At 41.0% G+C, this 17933-nt stretch overlaps 1 protein-coding gene across 20 annotated transcripts in view; it reads left to right on the top strand.

The window, feature by feature from the left end:
• Mast4 (microtubule associated serine/threonine kinase family member 4) overlaps positions 1 to 17933 on the top strand; it is a 604035-nt gene that overhangs the window by 475719 nt on the left and 110383 nt on the right. For all 20 annotated transcript variants that reach the window (XM_031360602.1, XM_031360600.1, XM_031360598.1 and 17 more), the window contains one exon: positions 14207 to 14295. In XM_031360602.1, coding sequence (XP_031216462.1) covers positions 14207 to 14295 — 89 coding nt within the window. The remainder of the gene's footprint in view (positions 1 to 14206; positions 14296 to 17933) is intronic.

Genomic DNA, 17933 nt, shown 5'->3' with positions numbered 1-17933 from the left:
TAAAAGAAACTTTACTAAAGCTCAAAACACACATTTTACCTCACACGATAATAGTGGGAGACATCAGTACCCCACTCTCATCAATGGACAGATCATGGAAACAGAAATTAAACAGAGACACATTGAAACTAACAGAAGTTATAGACCAAATGTATCTAACAGATATCTATAGAACATTTCATCCTAAAACAAAAGAATATACCTTCTTCTCAGCACCTCATGGTACCTTCTCCAAAACTGATCATATAATTGGTCACAAGACAGGCATCAACAGATACAAGAAGATTGAAATAATCCCATGCATTCTGTCCGATCACCATGGACTAAGGCTGGTCCTCAATAACAACATAAACAATAGAAAGCCCACATTATACATGGAAGCTGAACAATACTCTACTCAATGATTACTTGGTCAAAGAAGAAATAAAGAAATTAAAAACCATTTCGTTTTCTGTTTCTATAGGCTACCGAAGCCCCTAATTAATTATATTCTTCCTATAACCAGATTTTACTTACATTTACTCAAGCCTTGCTGCCCTGGAGCTGGCCTCTTTTGTTCTTGTGTAATCCATTGTTTTGATTCAAAAATGGTTATTCAGTGGGCCATGATATACTTCTTGTTCCAAGATCCTCAACGGAAAAACCTGAGTGAGAGATTCAAAGTTGGAAAGCATGGATATATGACAGTATCTGTACAAGAGGAAAAGTCCAAATACTTGTTGATTTATTTATATTACTGTGTGAGTGCAAGTGCATGCACGTGCATGTGCGTGCGTGTGCACCCCCCCACATACACACACTTATATAGGCTCTCACTAAGTAACCCAGGCTGACATGCTTAATAATACCTTTTTAAAGCTAATATTCCTAAGACACCTAATATAATTTATTTGCATATATTACTTTTGTTTAGTCTCTGTGTTAGCGGATACTCTTTTTCTTCCTTTGAGATAGAATGTTATCCTGTAGCCCAGGCTCACCTCTAATCCACAGTAATCCTGCCTCAGCTTTCATGGACTACCATACCCAGCAGATAGCTGATAATTGTATCACCATTCTAGGGATCAATAGAGGATGAGGTTCTAATGGGCTTAGAATTAGCAACCATATCTGCTGGTTGTAAACCCTGTTTTGTGAGTCTCTTCTTCTAAGAACTCCATTAATGTCAAAAATGGAGTTCTCTCTTGGGTCTCTGTGGAAGCAGAATTATACATTTGCATGTGAAGCCATTAAATGGACCTGGTGTCTAAGGCCCTGGTTATAGGAGCCACATGGCTTCTTTCTTTGGCTGCGTTTGACACCCATGAGGCATCCTATCTTCATACATCACCAGTCTCCTTTCAAACCCCAGATTCTTTTTACTGGTTCTGCATTTGACAGCCCTGAGGAGCATCCATCACTGAGACTGAATACTGAGCAGTTTGCAGGCCAGGGTCTTCTGCTATCTCGCCAGCCCTCCTGTCTTCAGCAACAGAACGGGCTCCTCCTGGCCAATTCCATCTTGGCAAAAGAAAAGAATGACTAAGAAAAAAAAAAAGTCACTGGATGCAAATGAGAAAAAGAAAAGACATCTGTCAAGTTAATTAAGGGAAAACATGGCCTTGACCCCTTGTTTTTATTGTTGTTTGTTTGTTTTCTGTGCTCACACTGAGGTGAGCCATTCTTCCTCCCTTAGGGTGCCACTTCCCTTTCACAAAACAAACAAGAAGGCACTAAGCCTGAAGCACAGGGCAGCCACACAACTCATTTTAATACCCACTTGGCAGTTTTCCTGTTGCTTCCCCATTTAGGAAACGGTTTTCTTTTACTTCTGCCCATTATCACAGCTTTGACATTCATGTCATTAACAGAATGTCATTTTGCAAGATACTGAATTAGGAGCAGCCAGCAACAAAGCATACCGAATGGAAGGAGACTGGCGCCCTGCCACAGGGTGCCTTGCAGAAGAGAACCAAGTCTCCCTTTTAGAGGGACCCTGCATGAGTTGTGTTTGTATTCCAGGGACAGCAGCCTGTAGAATCAGAGGCAGTTCACTGGTGGGCAGAACCTTACACCAAAGTGCTACAGTAAAGTGAAATGTTAGGCCTCTAGGCTATACGTCTTGAGTTGAAGTAACTTAGGTTAAGTGTCATGCAAAAGCCACTCTGTGATCCCAGAAATAAACTCCTCTCCCTTCCTTTGGGTCAGAAAGGACCAATCCTGGGAACCACAGAGAATGATTCGTTTCAGAAGTGGTGTTTGGTTATGCATCTAAAGTACAGTAATGGGTTAAAAATTAAATATCTCTAGTGACAACAGGCTGAACTGGGCATTTGTTTATGCTATGGGAATTGAACCTAGGGCCTCACTTCCTGAACATACACTCTGCTTCTGAGCTGTGGTCCCAGCCTGAAATTTAATTTACATTTGAAGAAGACTAGAATGGATAGATCAGTATTATACATCATCTGTGATACACACACACACACACACACACACACACACACACGCGCGCGCGCGCGCACACACACATTCTCTGTCCAAATAAGATTTGAATATCAAAACAGTTCCCAAAGTAGCTCTCTAATGCTATTGACCATTTCTTTTTCTCTCTTTCTCTCTTTCTCTTCTTTTCTTTCTCTTTCTTTCCTTCTTTCTCTCTTTCTTCTTCTTCTCCTCCTCCTCCTCCTCCTCCTTTTCTTCTTTTTGGTATTTTGTTTGGTTGGTTTTCTGACACAGGGTTTCTCTGTGTCACACTGGCTGTCCTGAAATTCACTCCGTAGACCAGGACAGTCTCAAACTCAAAGAGATCTACCTGCCTCCCCATTTTTTGTGTGTGTTTTTGTTTGTTTGTTTTGTTTTTGTTATTGTTTTTGTTTTGTTTTTGTTGTTGTTTTAAAAACCATTGTAAGTGAAGCCAGGAGTGGTGTTGCAGTCCTTGAACCCTGCTGGGCCTGTCAGGCTTGCTGTGGAGAAAGAAGTCTGATTGCTAACACCAGCACTGGTAGATCTCTGAGTTCCAGGACAGCCTGGGTTGCACAGAGAACCCCTGTCTCAAAAAACAAAAACAAAACAAAACCAGGAGACATCCATGCCATACAGCAGGACGAGGATAATAAAGGAAAATAGAACATTCAATTTAAACGATTGGATTTATTTTGTTCTTGTCTTACACAGACCACATTCTAAGTTCCATTTCTCAAAGGTTTATTTCTGATCATCTCTTTTACTAATTGGGATAAATCAAACCCACTAAAATGACTATAGTCATTTTTAATCCAAGGATTTGAACTTGCTTTTCTGCTATTTAGAAAGATACACTAAGTTGTGCAGTTGATATTCCCACATAGTATACAAGACATGGCATTTAAAAAAAAAGAGCTGGATATAGTTCATATACCTGATATTCATGATGGAATCCCAGTTCTTGGGAGGCTGAGGCAGAAGGATTGGGAATTTGAGGCTAGCCTTTCCCTGCAATGCAACACACACACACACACACACACACACACACACACACACACACACACACACACACACACACAGGCTAGGAAGGATTGAGAAGCTGGTAGTTAGTACTTTGTCTAGTTTCTCTTAATTCCCATGTATCCTTAGACTTCTCTGTGGTGCTTGACATAGTCCCTTTACAGTTTGATTCTGACCTTTCCTCCAGTTAGAAAACTGGCTCCACCAGGTCCACCCCTCCCTCAACTCTTACTACTTGTCACTTTGATGGCCCTGAGGCCAGTAGGATAGAGAGATAAAATCTCTCTCTATCTTGGCAAGGACAGATTATACCTTTGGAGTTTGGAGTGAGCCCTTGCAACCTTTGGGCAATAGTGAGCCCTCTGAGCAGATTCCCAAGATACAGTAGAAACCTCCTGGCTCTTCTATCAGAGATAATAATTATCTGCCCTTGGAGTCCTCTGTTCCCACCCTCCACCCAACACTCCCAATTAGATGCCTTTAATCTTCTTTACATGACATCATAACCTTAATCCAAAAGTCTTGTCAGTCTTCCACTCCCCTAGCCTTTAAAGGCCTCTGTGTAAATAGCTGCCTGACCTAATGATGAGAGTCCTGGAGAGGGCATGCAGACTCGCTAGGTACCTCTTACCATTCCGTCTGGCATACACTACACTCACTAACAAGCTCAAGGGTGTCAAGACTTTCTTGCTTTCATGGCTTTTATCATCTTAAGCCTTTAACTCCGTCCAGCTCTTTATCCACCAGATCATTCACATTCCTACTTGATTTTGATACTGTGCTTGCCCTCTCTTCTAATTAATCGATGGGGCCAACTGTCATGCTTTTCAGAAAGATGAATTTTGCAGTAAGGGGCTTCCACAGATTTCTGTGTTTTCTTAGTTGCGTGCTTAGCCTGGATCCCTCTAGTAGGAATGGGCTGTTTAAATATCACCTTCCATCACTTTGGTATTGTTAAGTTTGACTGGTAGTACCGGTTAAATTATAAACTTCTTCAAGGCAGGAACTATATGTAGCTAGGTGTGGTGGCTCACACCTTTAATCTTCAGCAGCACCTGGAGACAGAGGCAGGCAGAACTCTGTGGGTTTTTAGGCTAGCTTGGACTAAATCATCAAGCTCCAGGCCAGCCAAGGTGGCATAGTGACACCCTGTCTTAAACAAAACAAAAGAAAAAAATTAGTTAACCTACCTTTGGCTGAGGTGTAGTTTAGAGAAACCATGACGAATTAACTGCCTACCAGATCTGGATCCAGTCCACAGCACTGCCCTCACCCCCACCCCCACACTTTTAATATGTCTCTATTTAAATCATTTTTATTTTCTCTATTTTCATAGCTAATTGAAGGGATTCAGTATTATAAAAAATATGAACTTTATCCTCAGGGAGTCTCCATTTCTCAAATTTAAACAACATGTTGAGTACCAGGTTCTATGTTGAATGAAGACAGGGTCCCAGAGGGATACTCTGTTAACCACGGTTGCCATAATACAACGCCATCAGTGTCAGCAACCATCAATCACGTGATGAGAATGTGATCTCCTAGCTCATCCTGTGAGTCACATCACAGTGGCTGCCCTGGCCTGTCTGTCTTGGAAATACCTATAAAATGAAGAGTAATTTAGAAGACTTAAACTTTTATAAATTTTAACTTTTATTTATAACTATGGGATGGGTTTGTGACGCAGTGCACATATGGAAGCCAGGGGACAGCTTTGTAAACTTGCTGCTTTCCTTTTACCTCTAAGTCAGTTTCAGAGATCGGTTGTCAGATTTGCATCATTAGTTAGCAAGCCTCTTTCCCCACTGAGCCATCTCACCGGTCTGGTCCTAGAAGACAAACTGTAAAGAACACATTTCTGTCTAGTAAACCATTAAGAGATTATGAAGGAGATCCTGTGAACCACTGGATAGCTTCTAGTACGTCATATACTGTATGCTGTAAAGGATTCTACTGTTTGTTATGAAAGTATATTTAAGAGCCGATTGGTAATTTGTCTCATACTTCAGGTGGCAACACGTGCCTGTTTATACCTCCAGACAAGAGTATCTGTGGGTCAGTCATAGGCTTGAGGCTTGGAGAGGGTTCCCCTTTCCTTCTCGCAGTGTCTTATATGTAGGAAAGACACTCCATAAACAGTTGTTTCCAGGGGTAGTGCCTTCCTAATATCTGTATGCTCATCTTTCTCTCTTGTGTGAAGACAGAAAATTGGGCTCAACCTCAGTATGGGCCTATCTTTTTTTTTTTTTTTTTTTAAATTTATAGGGTTAGTTTGTTTTAACTCTATTTTATGATATTTGGTTACTTTTATCCCTCAACAAAATTCATTTTTATGATGTTCATTTTTATTCATTCATTCATTCATTCTCTATCCCACTCACTGCTCACCTCCCAGTAACCTCCTCCCACAATCCTTCCCTCATTCTCCTCCCCCTTTCCTCTGAGGGTGGGGGCCCCTCTAAGTATCCCCTTATCAAATCTCTGTGAGGCTAAGCTCATGCTCTCCCACTGAGGCTAGGCAATGCAGCCCAGCTAGAAGAATATATCCCACAGACAGGCAACAGCTTTTAGTATAGCTCCAGCTCTAATTGTTCGGGATGCACATGAAGGCCAAGCTGCACATCTCCTACATATATGCGGGGAGGCCTAGGTCCAGCCCATGGATGTTCTTGAGTTGGTGGTCCAGTCTCTGAGAGCCCCAAGGGTTTAGGGTAGTTGACTCTGTTGGTCATTCCTATCCCCATCTGTGCCCACAACCTCCCTGCTACTCTTCCATAAGAGTCTCCAGGCTCCATCCACTGTTTGGCTGTGGGTCTCTGCATCCTTCTGAGTCAGCTGCTGGGTGGAGCCTCTCAGAGGACAGCCATGCTAGACTCCTGTCTGCAAGCATAACAGTATCATTAATAATGTCAGGGGTTGGTGCTTGAGTATGGGCTTATCTTAATGGATTAGTATTTCTAAGAAGCCCTAACTATGGTCATATATATATATGTCACACATATATATATGTGTGTATGTGTATATATATACACATTTTATTTTTTATAGATATGTACATGCACATATATGTATCTATTTAAACATGTGTAAGTTTTTCCTATTACTTTCTTTAGAACTTTGGAAAGCTTACTCAAACTGTGGTAGCTATTGGAATCTATTTACACCTCTTGCTCATAAAGGCAGTATGAGAACTTACTCATTTCTAGTATGCGTTGTGCCTTTAGGAAGACTCTGTCTGCTAATGGAAAGCTTAGTTCATGTATCAAGATGGTCAGTAGGGACGTCCTCCTCATCACTATGTGTGCTCATCTTGCTGATGCAAATACTAAAAGGCGTAATGCCTTGGCTTCGTCTGTCGTCCATTCTGGCCTTCTCTCTAGCATCCTAGAGGCAGGGGCTAAAGCATAGTGCTCTCATTCAGTCTGGGATCATCTTGCTGAGTTTTAAAAGAGGGAAATGCTATATTTTAAATATGGAGTTCATCTAGGATGCACATAGACCTTGCTTCCTAACTGCCCACTCTGTTTCCTCCTTCCCTTGTTCCAGCTTAGCATCCAGAATGATTTTCTTTAAAACTAAAGGCAGATTATGGCCCAAATCCTCAACACTTTCCCTTTCTCTGGCTTAAATGCAAACTCCCCACACCGTGGTCTGCAACCCTGATCTCTGCATTGGCTCCCGTCTACTGTTCACTACCTGAGATTCTCTGCTGATCATTCCATCTCATGCTTCTGTTCCTGGAACCCGCTTGCCCCAGGGCCTTTGCTTGTTTTTCCTACTTACTTTCTTACTTCCTTGTCTTACCAAATACCACCCCGCCTCCCCAGCAAGAGTTTCCCTGATCATCTGTTTAAGATCCTAGCCTTCCATACTGGTACCCCAGCCACAGTTTCTATGATTCTCCTCTGTTATCATTCCACATGAGATGAATGTTAACATTGTGTGCGTCACTTACTTACATCCACCCTAGAAGAGAGTTGTGGATTTGTTCAGAACGGTGCCTGTCTTAATATATATGCACACTCAGCAAATAGTTAACTGAATACATTAACAAAAAGCCTTGATTTAATGAGCTATAGGGAGGACCCCAGCACATATGTTATCTTGAAATGAGTGACAGCACCTATGGAGCTGAGAAAGGGATCAGAAAAGCTTGCTTTCTGCTTCCTTTAGGCAGGAATGGTGTTATCTAGCCAGCTACTCCATGTGACTGTGCTATTGGAGAGGCGCTAGAGATGGAGACTGAAGATGCCCAGAGAAGGGATTACTTGAGTGACAGGAGAAATACAAAATATTTATGGTATACATCCACAGACGGAATGTAGAGATGGGCCTGAGGGTTGGAGAGCAACACCAGGACTTAGGGGGAAAGTGTCCAAAGAGTTTAAGGAATGTTGTCTTGGTGTTGTGCAATATTTTCCCTTCAATTACATTTTCAAGTATTTTGCAATCAGATTTTCAAAAGCCTGGGCTCCTACACATTCGGTGTCGCAAGGAGAAGAAAGGAAGGTCCACAGTATGTAATTTTAGTGCATTTAAGAATCCTAAAATTTGCTTCAAATGGATAACCTTAAAAATAAATGAATTAGACCCACATTTATGTTGCCATGGTTAAAGCTTAAAATTACAATGTTGAGTGGAGAAAAAGTCAGTTACACTATATAGATATATAAATGGCATATTGCATGCTAAGCTATAGATTATCCCAAATTCAAAAACATGACTGTCATACAAAGTAAACATATTCAGAGATTTTTTTAAACTTATCAATTAATTAGAGAAAAGTGACATAACAAGACATTATATGAGTTTTTTAAATGGACATATACGTATGGACATTTTGGAACTATAAAATGAACTTGCTTGTAGATGTGAAACTGCTTTTTGTTTAACAGGACATTGATTGTCTTAGGCTGTCTTTCTATGAAGGGGGTCAGTTGTACTTCAAGGAGACAGATTATCCATTCAAAGACAGGAGCCTTTTGAGTTGCTCCTAATCCTCAACATCTTTAACTGAAGCAACATTTTACCACAGCACAGTCAGTAGGAATACTGAGATGTGCAGGTCTTTAAGGGAACCTATACCAAATTGTGGGTTTTTCCCCTGATAACTGAAAGCAGTAGTAAAAATTTTAATATAATCCTATAATCTCGCTCTCTCCCTCCCTCTCGCCCCCTCCCTCTCTCTTTCTCCCTCCTGCTCCCTCCCTCTTCCCCCCCACCCCCATTCCCAAGTTGTAGTACCAACAATGAAAGAAGGGTAACCTACTGAGCGGGGGAAACCCTGGGTTTGATTCTGGGCAACACATAAACCAGAAGTGTTGTTGCAAACCTGCAGTCTCAGCACTTCACATCTGAGAGACAGAAGGAGGGGCAAACGTCTGAGGCCAGCTTGGAGAGGTAGGGAAGAAGATATTTAGGGAGTGGGGGATTCTCTGTTTTCAAAAAGATTTGAAACAGATACAACAAGTGGTATAATGATCCGTCCCAGAGTTGTTGGAACTATTAGATTCTTTATCTCTCTTTTAAAACATTTCTTGGATCTAGAAACTAGTTTCTTACTATTTTTCTCATGTGGACAAACCCCTTGGCTTTAACAGTATGGAAGCCGCAGCCTCTTGTGTATTCACTACTAGTTTATTCTGCAGCTCATTAGACTACCTTTGCCTCCTCCAGGCTCCAACGCTTCGGCCTTCCTCTGTGTTTAAGGAATAGAGATGGTTAGATGTTGCCCTGGTGTGAGGAAATAACAGATGTTTTCTGAATAGTGAAGCTTTGGTGTGTAATTGGTCTCCTGTGCGAATTTATCAAAATCTCCACCAAGTTAAAAATGATAATCTGGACTTATCTCGCTCTCTTCTTGGTTCGCTGCGACGCTTGCCTCTCAGTGGTGGTCAGTGACAGGTTGTACTCAGTGTTGACCTCTCCAATCAGTTACAAATTAAAAAAAGAAAAAAATTACAGCCAGCGGGGCTTGGTCTGCTCAGTTGTCTTACGGCAACCAGACATGCTAAGAACTCGTGTCTCGTTGTAAATGTAATTTAAAGTTAAGCAAAAATTATAGCTACACAGAGTAATTGAAAATAGTCAAGGCCTGCCGGGCTTTCAGAGACCTGGCAGGAGATGGATAATAGGTTCTTTTGCCAGAAGCCAAGTGACACAGGCAGGTGCCACACATTCACTGAGCCCCCAAGCCTTTCTAGGGGACGTGAGTTTAAAGACAATTTGGGCAGAAATGGGGTGTGGGTGCCGTGGACCTAATATGTCTTCCTTTGCCAACATCAGATATGTTTGTCCTCCCTGCTGTCTGGTCTGGCTTACGTAATGAAACCTGTGAGCAGTTACTTTATCATCCAAACAAGCAGAAGGCCCTCTAGCCACCATTAAGGTGCCACAAGCCTTGTGAAGATCTTGGTGGTGGCAATGGACTTAGGGGCAATTTGGTCCATCTTCATGTCAAATACCAGGACAAAAATCATGCAGCCAGTCACAGTGCTCCCTTATATTGGCCTCACATCACTAAAGTTGGCCCCCCTCAACGACTATCCAGAAGAACGACACCCTTTCTTACTCACAGGATTCTGTCTGTCTTGTGTTCAGTGGCCAGCCTGACCAGCTCACTTAAATGTGATGTCATCTTCTTCCCACCATCCTGTTCCTCCCAGGTCCCAGGTCTGTAGTGGGTAGGGTGCACTTTCTGTGCCTTGTGTGTGTATGTGTGCGTGCATGCAGGTGTGAGTTTGTGAGTTTGTGTGCGTGTGTGTGTGTGTGTGTGTGTGTGTGAGAGAGAGAGAGAGAGAGAGAGAGAAAGAGAGACAGAGAGAGAGAGAGAGAGACAGAGAGAGAGAGAGGCAAAGAGAGAGAGGCAAAGAGAGAGAAAGAGAAGGCCTTCTTTCTGTGCCTCGTCTGTACCTGTCTTGGTCCCTGGGTGGATCTTTCCAGGGAGGAACCGGAGGTGAGTAAGAAAAGTGCTTACAAGGATGCTCATCCTTGTCCTAATCCACTGTTTATCTCTGCCTTTGTGTCGAGTTGCAGACAGCTGTCTTCTTGCTAACTTCTGGCTTTACAAGGAAGAAGTCCTAGTGTCCTATTGTATGACTAGACAGTCACCTCCTAAATTCTGTAGGGCAAGCAGAGCATAGGTACCGGAAGAGTAAGTTTTCTCTTGGGTTGCTTGGAGGTGTGAACACTGGCTAGACTATTAGATGGGCAGTTGGGTAGGGTGAGGAGAGGGCTTTATCTTGAGGAGTCAGGGAGCAATAATGCATTTCCTGTTGGAATAGATGCAGCATGAGCGAGCGTAAGCTTCTTCGGTTTCTTTTCTGACCCGTGTGAAGACATTTAACAAGTGCAATGCTGGGATTAGGGAGAATTATGAAAGATTTATGCTGAAGAGATGTAGCATTACTGCTTTACTTAGTAGGAGATGCCTGATTTTCCCATGGGTGACTGCGTGGGAAGAAGCCAGAAGAACGTAGTCACACTGATGAAAGGGAAGGAGCAAAGAGTGTGTGTGTGTGTGTGTGTGTGTGTGTGTGTGTGTGTGTAAAGATGGGGGGACAAGCACACGTATGCTCCAGGTATTTCAGGATTTCGTATACAATAAAGTGCCCTTTACCTTTAAGAATCTTAGCAATAAGCTCATCGTGAGATCAAAATCCTATGTCCTAAGTATAGAGATTTTTCTGTGTATACATGGGAGTCTGCTGTGTGTGACCTGTATTTCCTCAACTCTGTTTTACCACGTCAGAACAACTTACATTTAAAGGCTTCCTCTTGGATTGTTGAGGAAGTTTTAAAAGTTCCTAGTGTGTTACAATTTTAATATCTCCAGCGTCCTTGGAAAGTGTCAAGGGTTGTAGATGATCCTTAAATCACCTTGTGTGTGAGGAAATAGACCTCTCATTCTTGGTATTATTTTTTAAATGAGTATGCTGTCACTGCCACACCAGGAGAGGGCATCCAATCCCATTACAGATGGTTGTGAGCCACCATGTGGTTGTTGGGAATCGAACTCAGAACCTCTGGAAGAGCAGCTATTTCTCTTAACCGCTGAGCCATCTCTCCAGCCTCCTCTCATTATTTCAATAAAACCTACTTTCAGGTTTTACTTACGTGTTTCTTTTTAAAGATTAACTATTCACTGCTTGGTGTTAGACTTTAAATAACTGATGTAATTGTGAGGGCATTTTATTTTATTGTTCTACTATTTGGCTTGCAATAAGAGTAATATACTATTATATAATACATATAGACTAACCAGTCATAGGATTCTTAGGAAAATTTGTTTTTAAAGTTTTATTTAAGAAATAGCTTTTCTTTTTTGTAAGATTTATTTACTTTATGTATGTGAGTGCACTGTAGCTATACAGATGGTTGTGAGCCTTCATGTGGTTGATGGGGGTTGAATTCTTAGGACCTCTGCTTGCTCCAGTCAGCACTGGTCACTCTGGTCAACTCCGCTTGCTCAGTCCCTGCTTGCTTCAGCCCAAAGATTTATTTATTATTATACATAAGTACACTGTAGCTGTCTTCTGATGCACCAGAAGATGGCATCAGATTTCATTACGGGTGGTTATGAACCACCATGGGATTTTAACTCAGGACTTTCAGAAGAGCAGTCAGTGCTTTTACCCATTTGGCCAACCCCAAAATAGCCTTTCTTAATTTTAGTTTTAGGAAAGTCACATTAATATGTGATGATAATATTAATAGTGACATCCATAAATTATATATTTACTGGGTTACTAATTGTTTTGACACACATTCATTTTATTTATATATAAGAACACTAATAATTAACTATGTTGAGGAATTCTTTATGAATTACATAGATTCAGTATTACACGTAAAAATTTCAATGCCTATTTTTGTAATGACTAATCTGAATTTTAGTTGATTTGCCCAAGAAAGTTTGCTGAAATTTCCAGTATATGAATTTATCCTTTCTAATTTCTTTGATGAACACTGACAGATTAGTATATTTAATGGTCCCTTCCTGAAATGAGAGGAGGCATTAATTTGATTTAACACTAAATGTATTCTGTAATATCTTTTAAAAACAATCAGACTATCACAATGATTATGAATGTAATAGCTTGAGAATACAGTTCTTGATAGATGAGCTGATAATATCGCAGTCTACCTTCCTAATTAACTATCAGGGGCCTATCATGATTCAACCGCTTCTTTAAGGCTAAGTAAACATGATGTTAATTAAACTCCCAGCTAATGCTAGGGGATGCTGATTACTGCAACAAGGAAATGAAACCTATGCGGCCTGACCTTAAGAAATGCTAAGCATGGGATTGTTGGCAATGATAACAGGCAGCAGACATCAAGCAAACTGACTCCCCAGTCGGTATTGCTAAGAGAAATTGGTATAGGTTTGAAATGTGTTCTTTGAAGATTAGGAATAGCCCGTTTAAATTGTCTATTCTATTTTTCTATTGCTGCGGATTTGAGCCTAGGCTTCTCTTACACACTAGACAAGCGCACGATTACTGAACTATTTCCCGAGCCTGTTTTGTAGTTTTTCAAAATTTGAAAGACGGGTCTCAGTACACGGCATATGTCAGCCTTGAACTTGCTCTGGACTCCGGGCCGGCCTTATATTTGTGATCCTTCTGCTTTAGTCTTCTGCGTGGCTGAGATGTCATTTGCATCCTCACCAGACTGGGTTGAAGATGCAAACCCCGAAATATCAAATCTTACATCTCATGCAAGAGCTTTCAGGAAGCTGGCTGCACAGGGGCCTCTTGTGAATTAAGACTCTGCCAATTATGGTCAAGTCTGACAAAAGGGAAAGTAGCTTCGTGTAGACGCAGTGCCTGGATCACTTGATGGTGAGGTTGAGATGGAACTTTGGATTCATTACTCTTTCTGGGTACTGCAGTGATCCAGGAGCATAAATGACTAATGTGTATTAAAGAAGGCAAACACGTGAGAAAACATCCACCTCTCCATCACTGGGGTTTGTTTTCACTGGGGTTTTGTAGTCTTTGATGCTTGTGCATGTTACCCTGAAATTCATCTGAAACAGAAGCTGGAAAAAGCAGGTATCTTGTACCGGTCTATATGAACCCATTTACCAGATGGATATTCAAGATACAGCCAATAGCTGATTAGAAGATGCCATCATTGCTGTCTTAAAACAATGGAATCTATTTTCTTGTTTCCTGACATGTTCCTTAATAAGGAATTTGAATGTAGCACACAAGATGAAAAATGAGTGAGCCGCGAGCTACATTTATCTTAGGCATCGACTGTTTTATTGACAAAAGGCACAAATATGAAATTTGTCTAAATAATTAGATTTTTAATTAGTGCATCATTGTAAGATGAATGTCATTCCACTTCATTGCATATGATTCCCTACTAGAAATTTCATGTCAACAAGGATTCTACCTGTGGTTTGCTAATCTGAATCCTTAATTTATCACTTGTGTATATGGCATGACACATCCTTGTAGATGCAGACATGAGCTGAGAGAAGACATTTGATTATAGCTCTGCTGTGGTGAGGAATACTGATGGTGCTATGCTGTGTGAATATATTATGGTTTCCCACATTCAGGGGATAAGTTTCAATCCTCTATTAGTGAGCACACAATACTTCTCTGTGCTGTTAGCAACAGCATGAGGAGGTCATGGAGGGTGTGCATCCTTGTCTGTGTCAGCCTTGAACGTGCTCAAGCAGTAGTGGTGTTTTCTTCACCTGGTTTTTCTTTCCTTCTGACAGTTGCCGAACAAGCAACCGGAAGAGTTTGATAGGCAATGGCCAGTCTCCAGCGTTGCCTAGACCGCATTCGCCTCTCTCTGCTCATGCAGGTAACTGACGGCTGTCTTGTTTCTTTTGTTGTCTTTTAAAAGCAATCTAGACCTTTTGAGACCTACCTGTATCTTTTATACCTGCCTTGGTTTTCCTATTATGTCATTACTAAGTTGTTCTTTCTGAGATGAACAAATTAGAATTCTTTGGTATGCCAAGCTCTCTGTAATGAATTTTTTTCTCTGTTGCTAAATTTTGTTACACAGTCAGACCTATTTATTCATTAGGAATATCTTTAGGGGTTGCAAACACGGCAGTATGAAGAAGAAAAGTGTTCAGAAAGATTCAGCCTGGTGCCCCTAAAACAGAGCATCACACATATGTTGAAATAGCTAGTCATTGTCTACACTAATGGCTCTCAACCTTCATAATGCTGTGACCCTTTAATACAGTTCCTCATAATCTGGTGACCCCAACCATAAAATTACTTTGCTGCTACTTCTTAACTGTAATTTTGCTACTCTTATGTACCATAACGCAAATATCTGATAGACAGGATACCTGGTATGCAACTTCTAAAGGGGCCATGACCCGCGGGTTGAGAAACACTGGTCTAGACCATGAAAATGCAGGAGAGGCCAGAAGTTTGAAGTCCTTATAGAGTTATAAGGAAGAGAAACATGGCATTAAAGCTATTTAGTGGAAACAACTTTCTATGCTTTTTATTTCAGTTCTCTCTCTAAAGTGATGTGGTGGGAAGACCACTTTTAACAGAACAGTCAGGAAGAATTTGAATAAACCTCATGGCCAAGATGTTGAAAATAGCTAGGCAGGGTAGGTAGCAAGGGAATAAAAGAAAAAAACCCTCATATTTGGAATTCATAGTATGTCCTGCTTGACATATGCTAAAGAAACAGGAAAAGTGGGCACCTTGTGCCCACAAATAGTAATCAATTTCTAGCTACACCAGTGGCTCAGTATGCTTGTGAGAAGATACCATTAACTTGTATTCTAATACATGGATCCATTTTTATTAATCTGGAACATGAACCTGATGAGGAATGAAGTTAGTATTCAAGATGAAAAATGAAAAATTTGTGAGACACAGAGAGACGGAAAGGCAGGCGAAGGCTGAGGGGTAGAAAGGCTCTGGGCTTTGCCTGCCTCTTTGGGATGCGGAAGAAGATCTGGGCTGTAGGAGATGTGTATGGTTCAGGACGTGTTCCTGAATGGAGTGGGCCCTGCTTCCATGGTATCCTGTGGAAACTGTAATGTGATACCAATGGAGCCTCCAACGACCTTGGTTTCAAGGCTTAGTGGCTATCCAGCAGGCAGTCCTTGACTACAGAGGTCTCTGCTGTGCAAGATGGGTAGAAGAAGATGCTCTGGAATGACTTCATTCTCCCTAATGGTTACCAAAATTACAAGGTTTCAACAGGTCTATGGTCAGCAGTGGTGCCTGATGACCCAGGCTTAACTCCTGCAGCACACATGGTCGGAAAGACACGGTTGTCAGTGTTGGCCCGCTGACCTCAGCAGATGCTAGGTTGCACCCATCTACTGTACACAAGTGTGCACATACACACTAAATAAATAAATGTAAAAGTTAAAAACAACTTTAATGGTCATTCAGTGAAAAGGTAGAAGAAAATTATGATATAGTGAGAAGGACTACAGTGTTCAGACATGTCTCCACCAGAGATGGCTCCGGAGAAGGGGTGTGTACACAGGGAGGCAGTTAAACTCCAGCCGTGATACCCTTCATCATTGCTCAGCATTTTAAGCGGCCTAAAGTTTAATCAGTTGGGAAATGGATAAATGAACTATGATCCAGTCCCACGGAGAAAACAAATTAACTAGCTAGCCCTGCACATGTCTACATGGATGAAACTCAAATATAATATTGGGCAACAAAGGCAAATTGCAAAAGAATGTTGCTTAACCATTCAACCATTCACATAAAATTAATGCGGTGCTACAGGTATTGTTTCATTTACAAACACACACACATACACATATATATATATGACACATACACATGATATTTCCCTTAATTATTACTAGAACTAAAAGGTGTCTCTATATATGACATATATATTATATATATTATGTAACAATTATACCATATATACACACATACATATGTATCTATGCTTATAGTGAGAGATGGGATGGGAGAAATTAAGATATATATTTTTAATTGAAAATACATTTTTTATACAGTAATTTCCTTATCTCCTCCCAGATCCTCTTCATCCTTTCAAGTCCCCCCCCCCAGATGTGCAGGTAAAGAAACAAATGAACCAGAATAAACAAACAGAACAAAAACAAATAAGAAAACAAAGAAAAAATATCAGAAGTACATATATGTGCACATGCGCATGTGCGCACACACACATATAGACACACACCACATAAAGACACAAAATCAGTAACTGTGGTATATAAACAAAAGACTATGAAGGTTAAAAACATGACCAAACAAAGCAATATGAGACCAAAAAGAGTCTCCAAAATCACTATTGAATTCATTTTGTGTCGGCCATCTACTGCTGAGCATGGAGCCTACCCTTAAGCATACCCAGGGAGACTTCATTAGAGAAACTCACTTTTCCTTTGTAAGTAAAAGTCAACTTGAGATAGCTTGTTGGTTAGGAGTGGGAGCAAGTCTCTCTTGGTGTCGCGACTTCAGCTGTCTTAGACCTGTGCAGGCTTTGTGCATGCAGCCACAGTCTTTTTGAGTTTGTATGCGCGGCAGTCTTGTGTCTAGAAGACACTGTTTCCGTGATGTAATCCATCCCTTCTGCCTCTTTCAGCCTCTCCACTTCCTCTTCCACATCATTCTCTGAGCTCTGAGGGGATGGGTTTGATGAAGAAATCCCATTTGGAGCTGAAGATTTTCCCTGATAGTGAGAGATGTTTGTTTAGTTGGAGGTTAGTCTCCCCCATTATTTGGTGACTCCATTTAGAGGAAAGAAGATAGTTTTTAGGACCAGTTTTAGGATAAAATGATTCACATTCACTTTAAAGAGGTGAAAGGGACACATATAAGAAGAAAGAGGATGAAGCTGTTGGTAATTTTACAAAGTTCCAAAGATATGTAATGAGTAAATATGCAGTTATTTAAATTACTACTGTTTATAATTGTGACTTTTTTTTTTTTTTGAGACAAGATCTCACTATGTAGCACTGGCTGGCCTAGAACCTGCTCTGTGGCCCAGGCTATCCTTGAACTCACAGAAATCTACCTGCTCTATTTCCAGAGTTCAGGAATTAATCATAGTGTGTGCTACCACACCCAGCTGGATTTAACTTTTTTTTTTTTTTTTTTTGTTATGTGATTGTCATACTAGTTGAAGCCTACAGAGGGTCACGCAAGAGCAGAGCCCATGGGGCCTGGAATTGTGTGTATTAAATAAACTGTTCTGTTCCTCTGGAGTCTACCCCAGGGCCTGGCAGTCTTACTAGGTGTTAAGTGAGTGATCAGTTCTGTTTCTTAAGTATCACTCAGCAGTGATTTTAAGTGTGTGACCCTCCTCCTCTTTGTGGTGTTTGATGCCCATTTCCCAGCATTCATGTGTCTGTTGATTGGCCTTTTATTGCTTTGATTTTCTTTAGCTCTAGTATTGAGAAGAGAGAGTATGTGGTTAAGGCTTTAATGATCCTTTAATTGTTTTTTTTTTTTTCCTCTTCAGTA

Source organism: Mastomys coucha, unplaced genomic scaffold (assembly GCF_008632895.1).
Source record: "Mastomys coucha isolate ucsf_1 unplaced genomic scaffold, UCSF_Mcou_1 pScaffold8, whole genome shotgun sequence".
NCBI lineage: Eukaryota > Metazoa > Chordata > Mammalia > Rodentia > Muridae > Mastomys > Mastomys coucha.
This window is presented reverse-complemented; position numbering and strand designations above follow the sequence as displayed.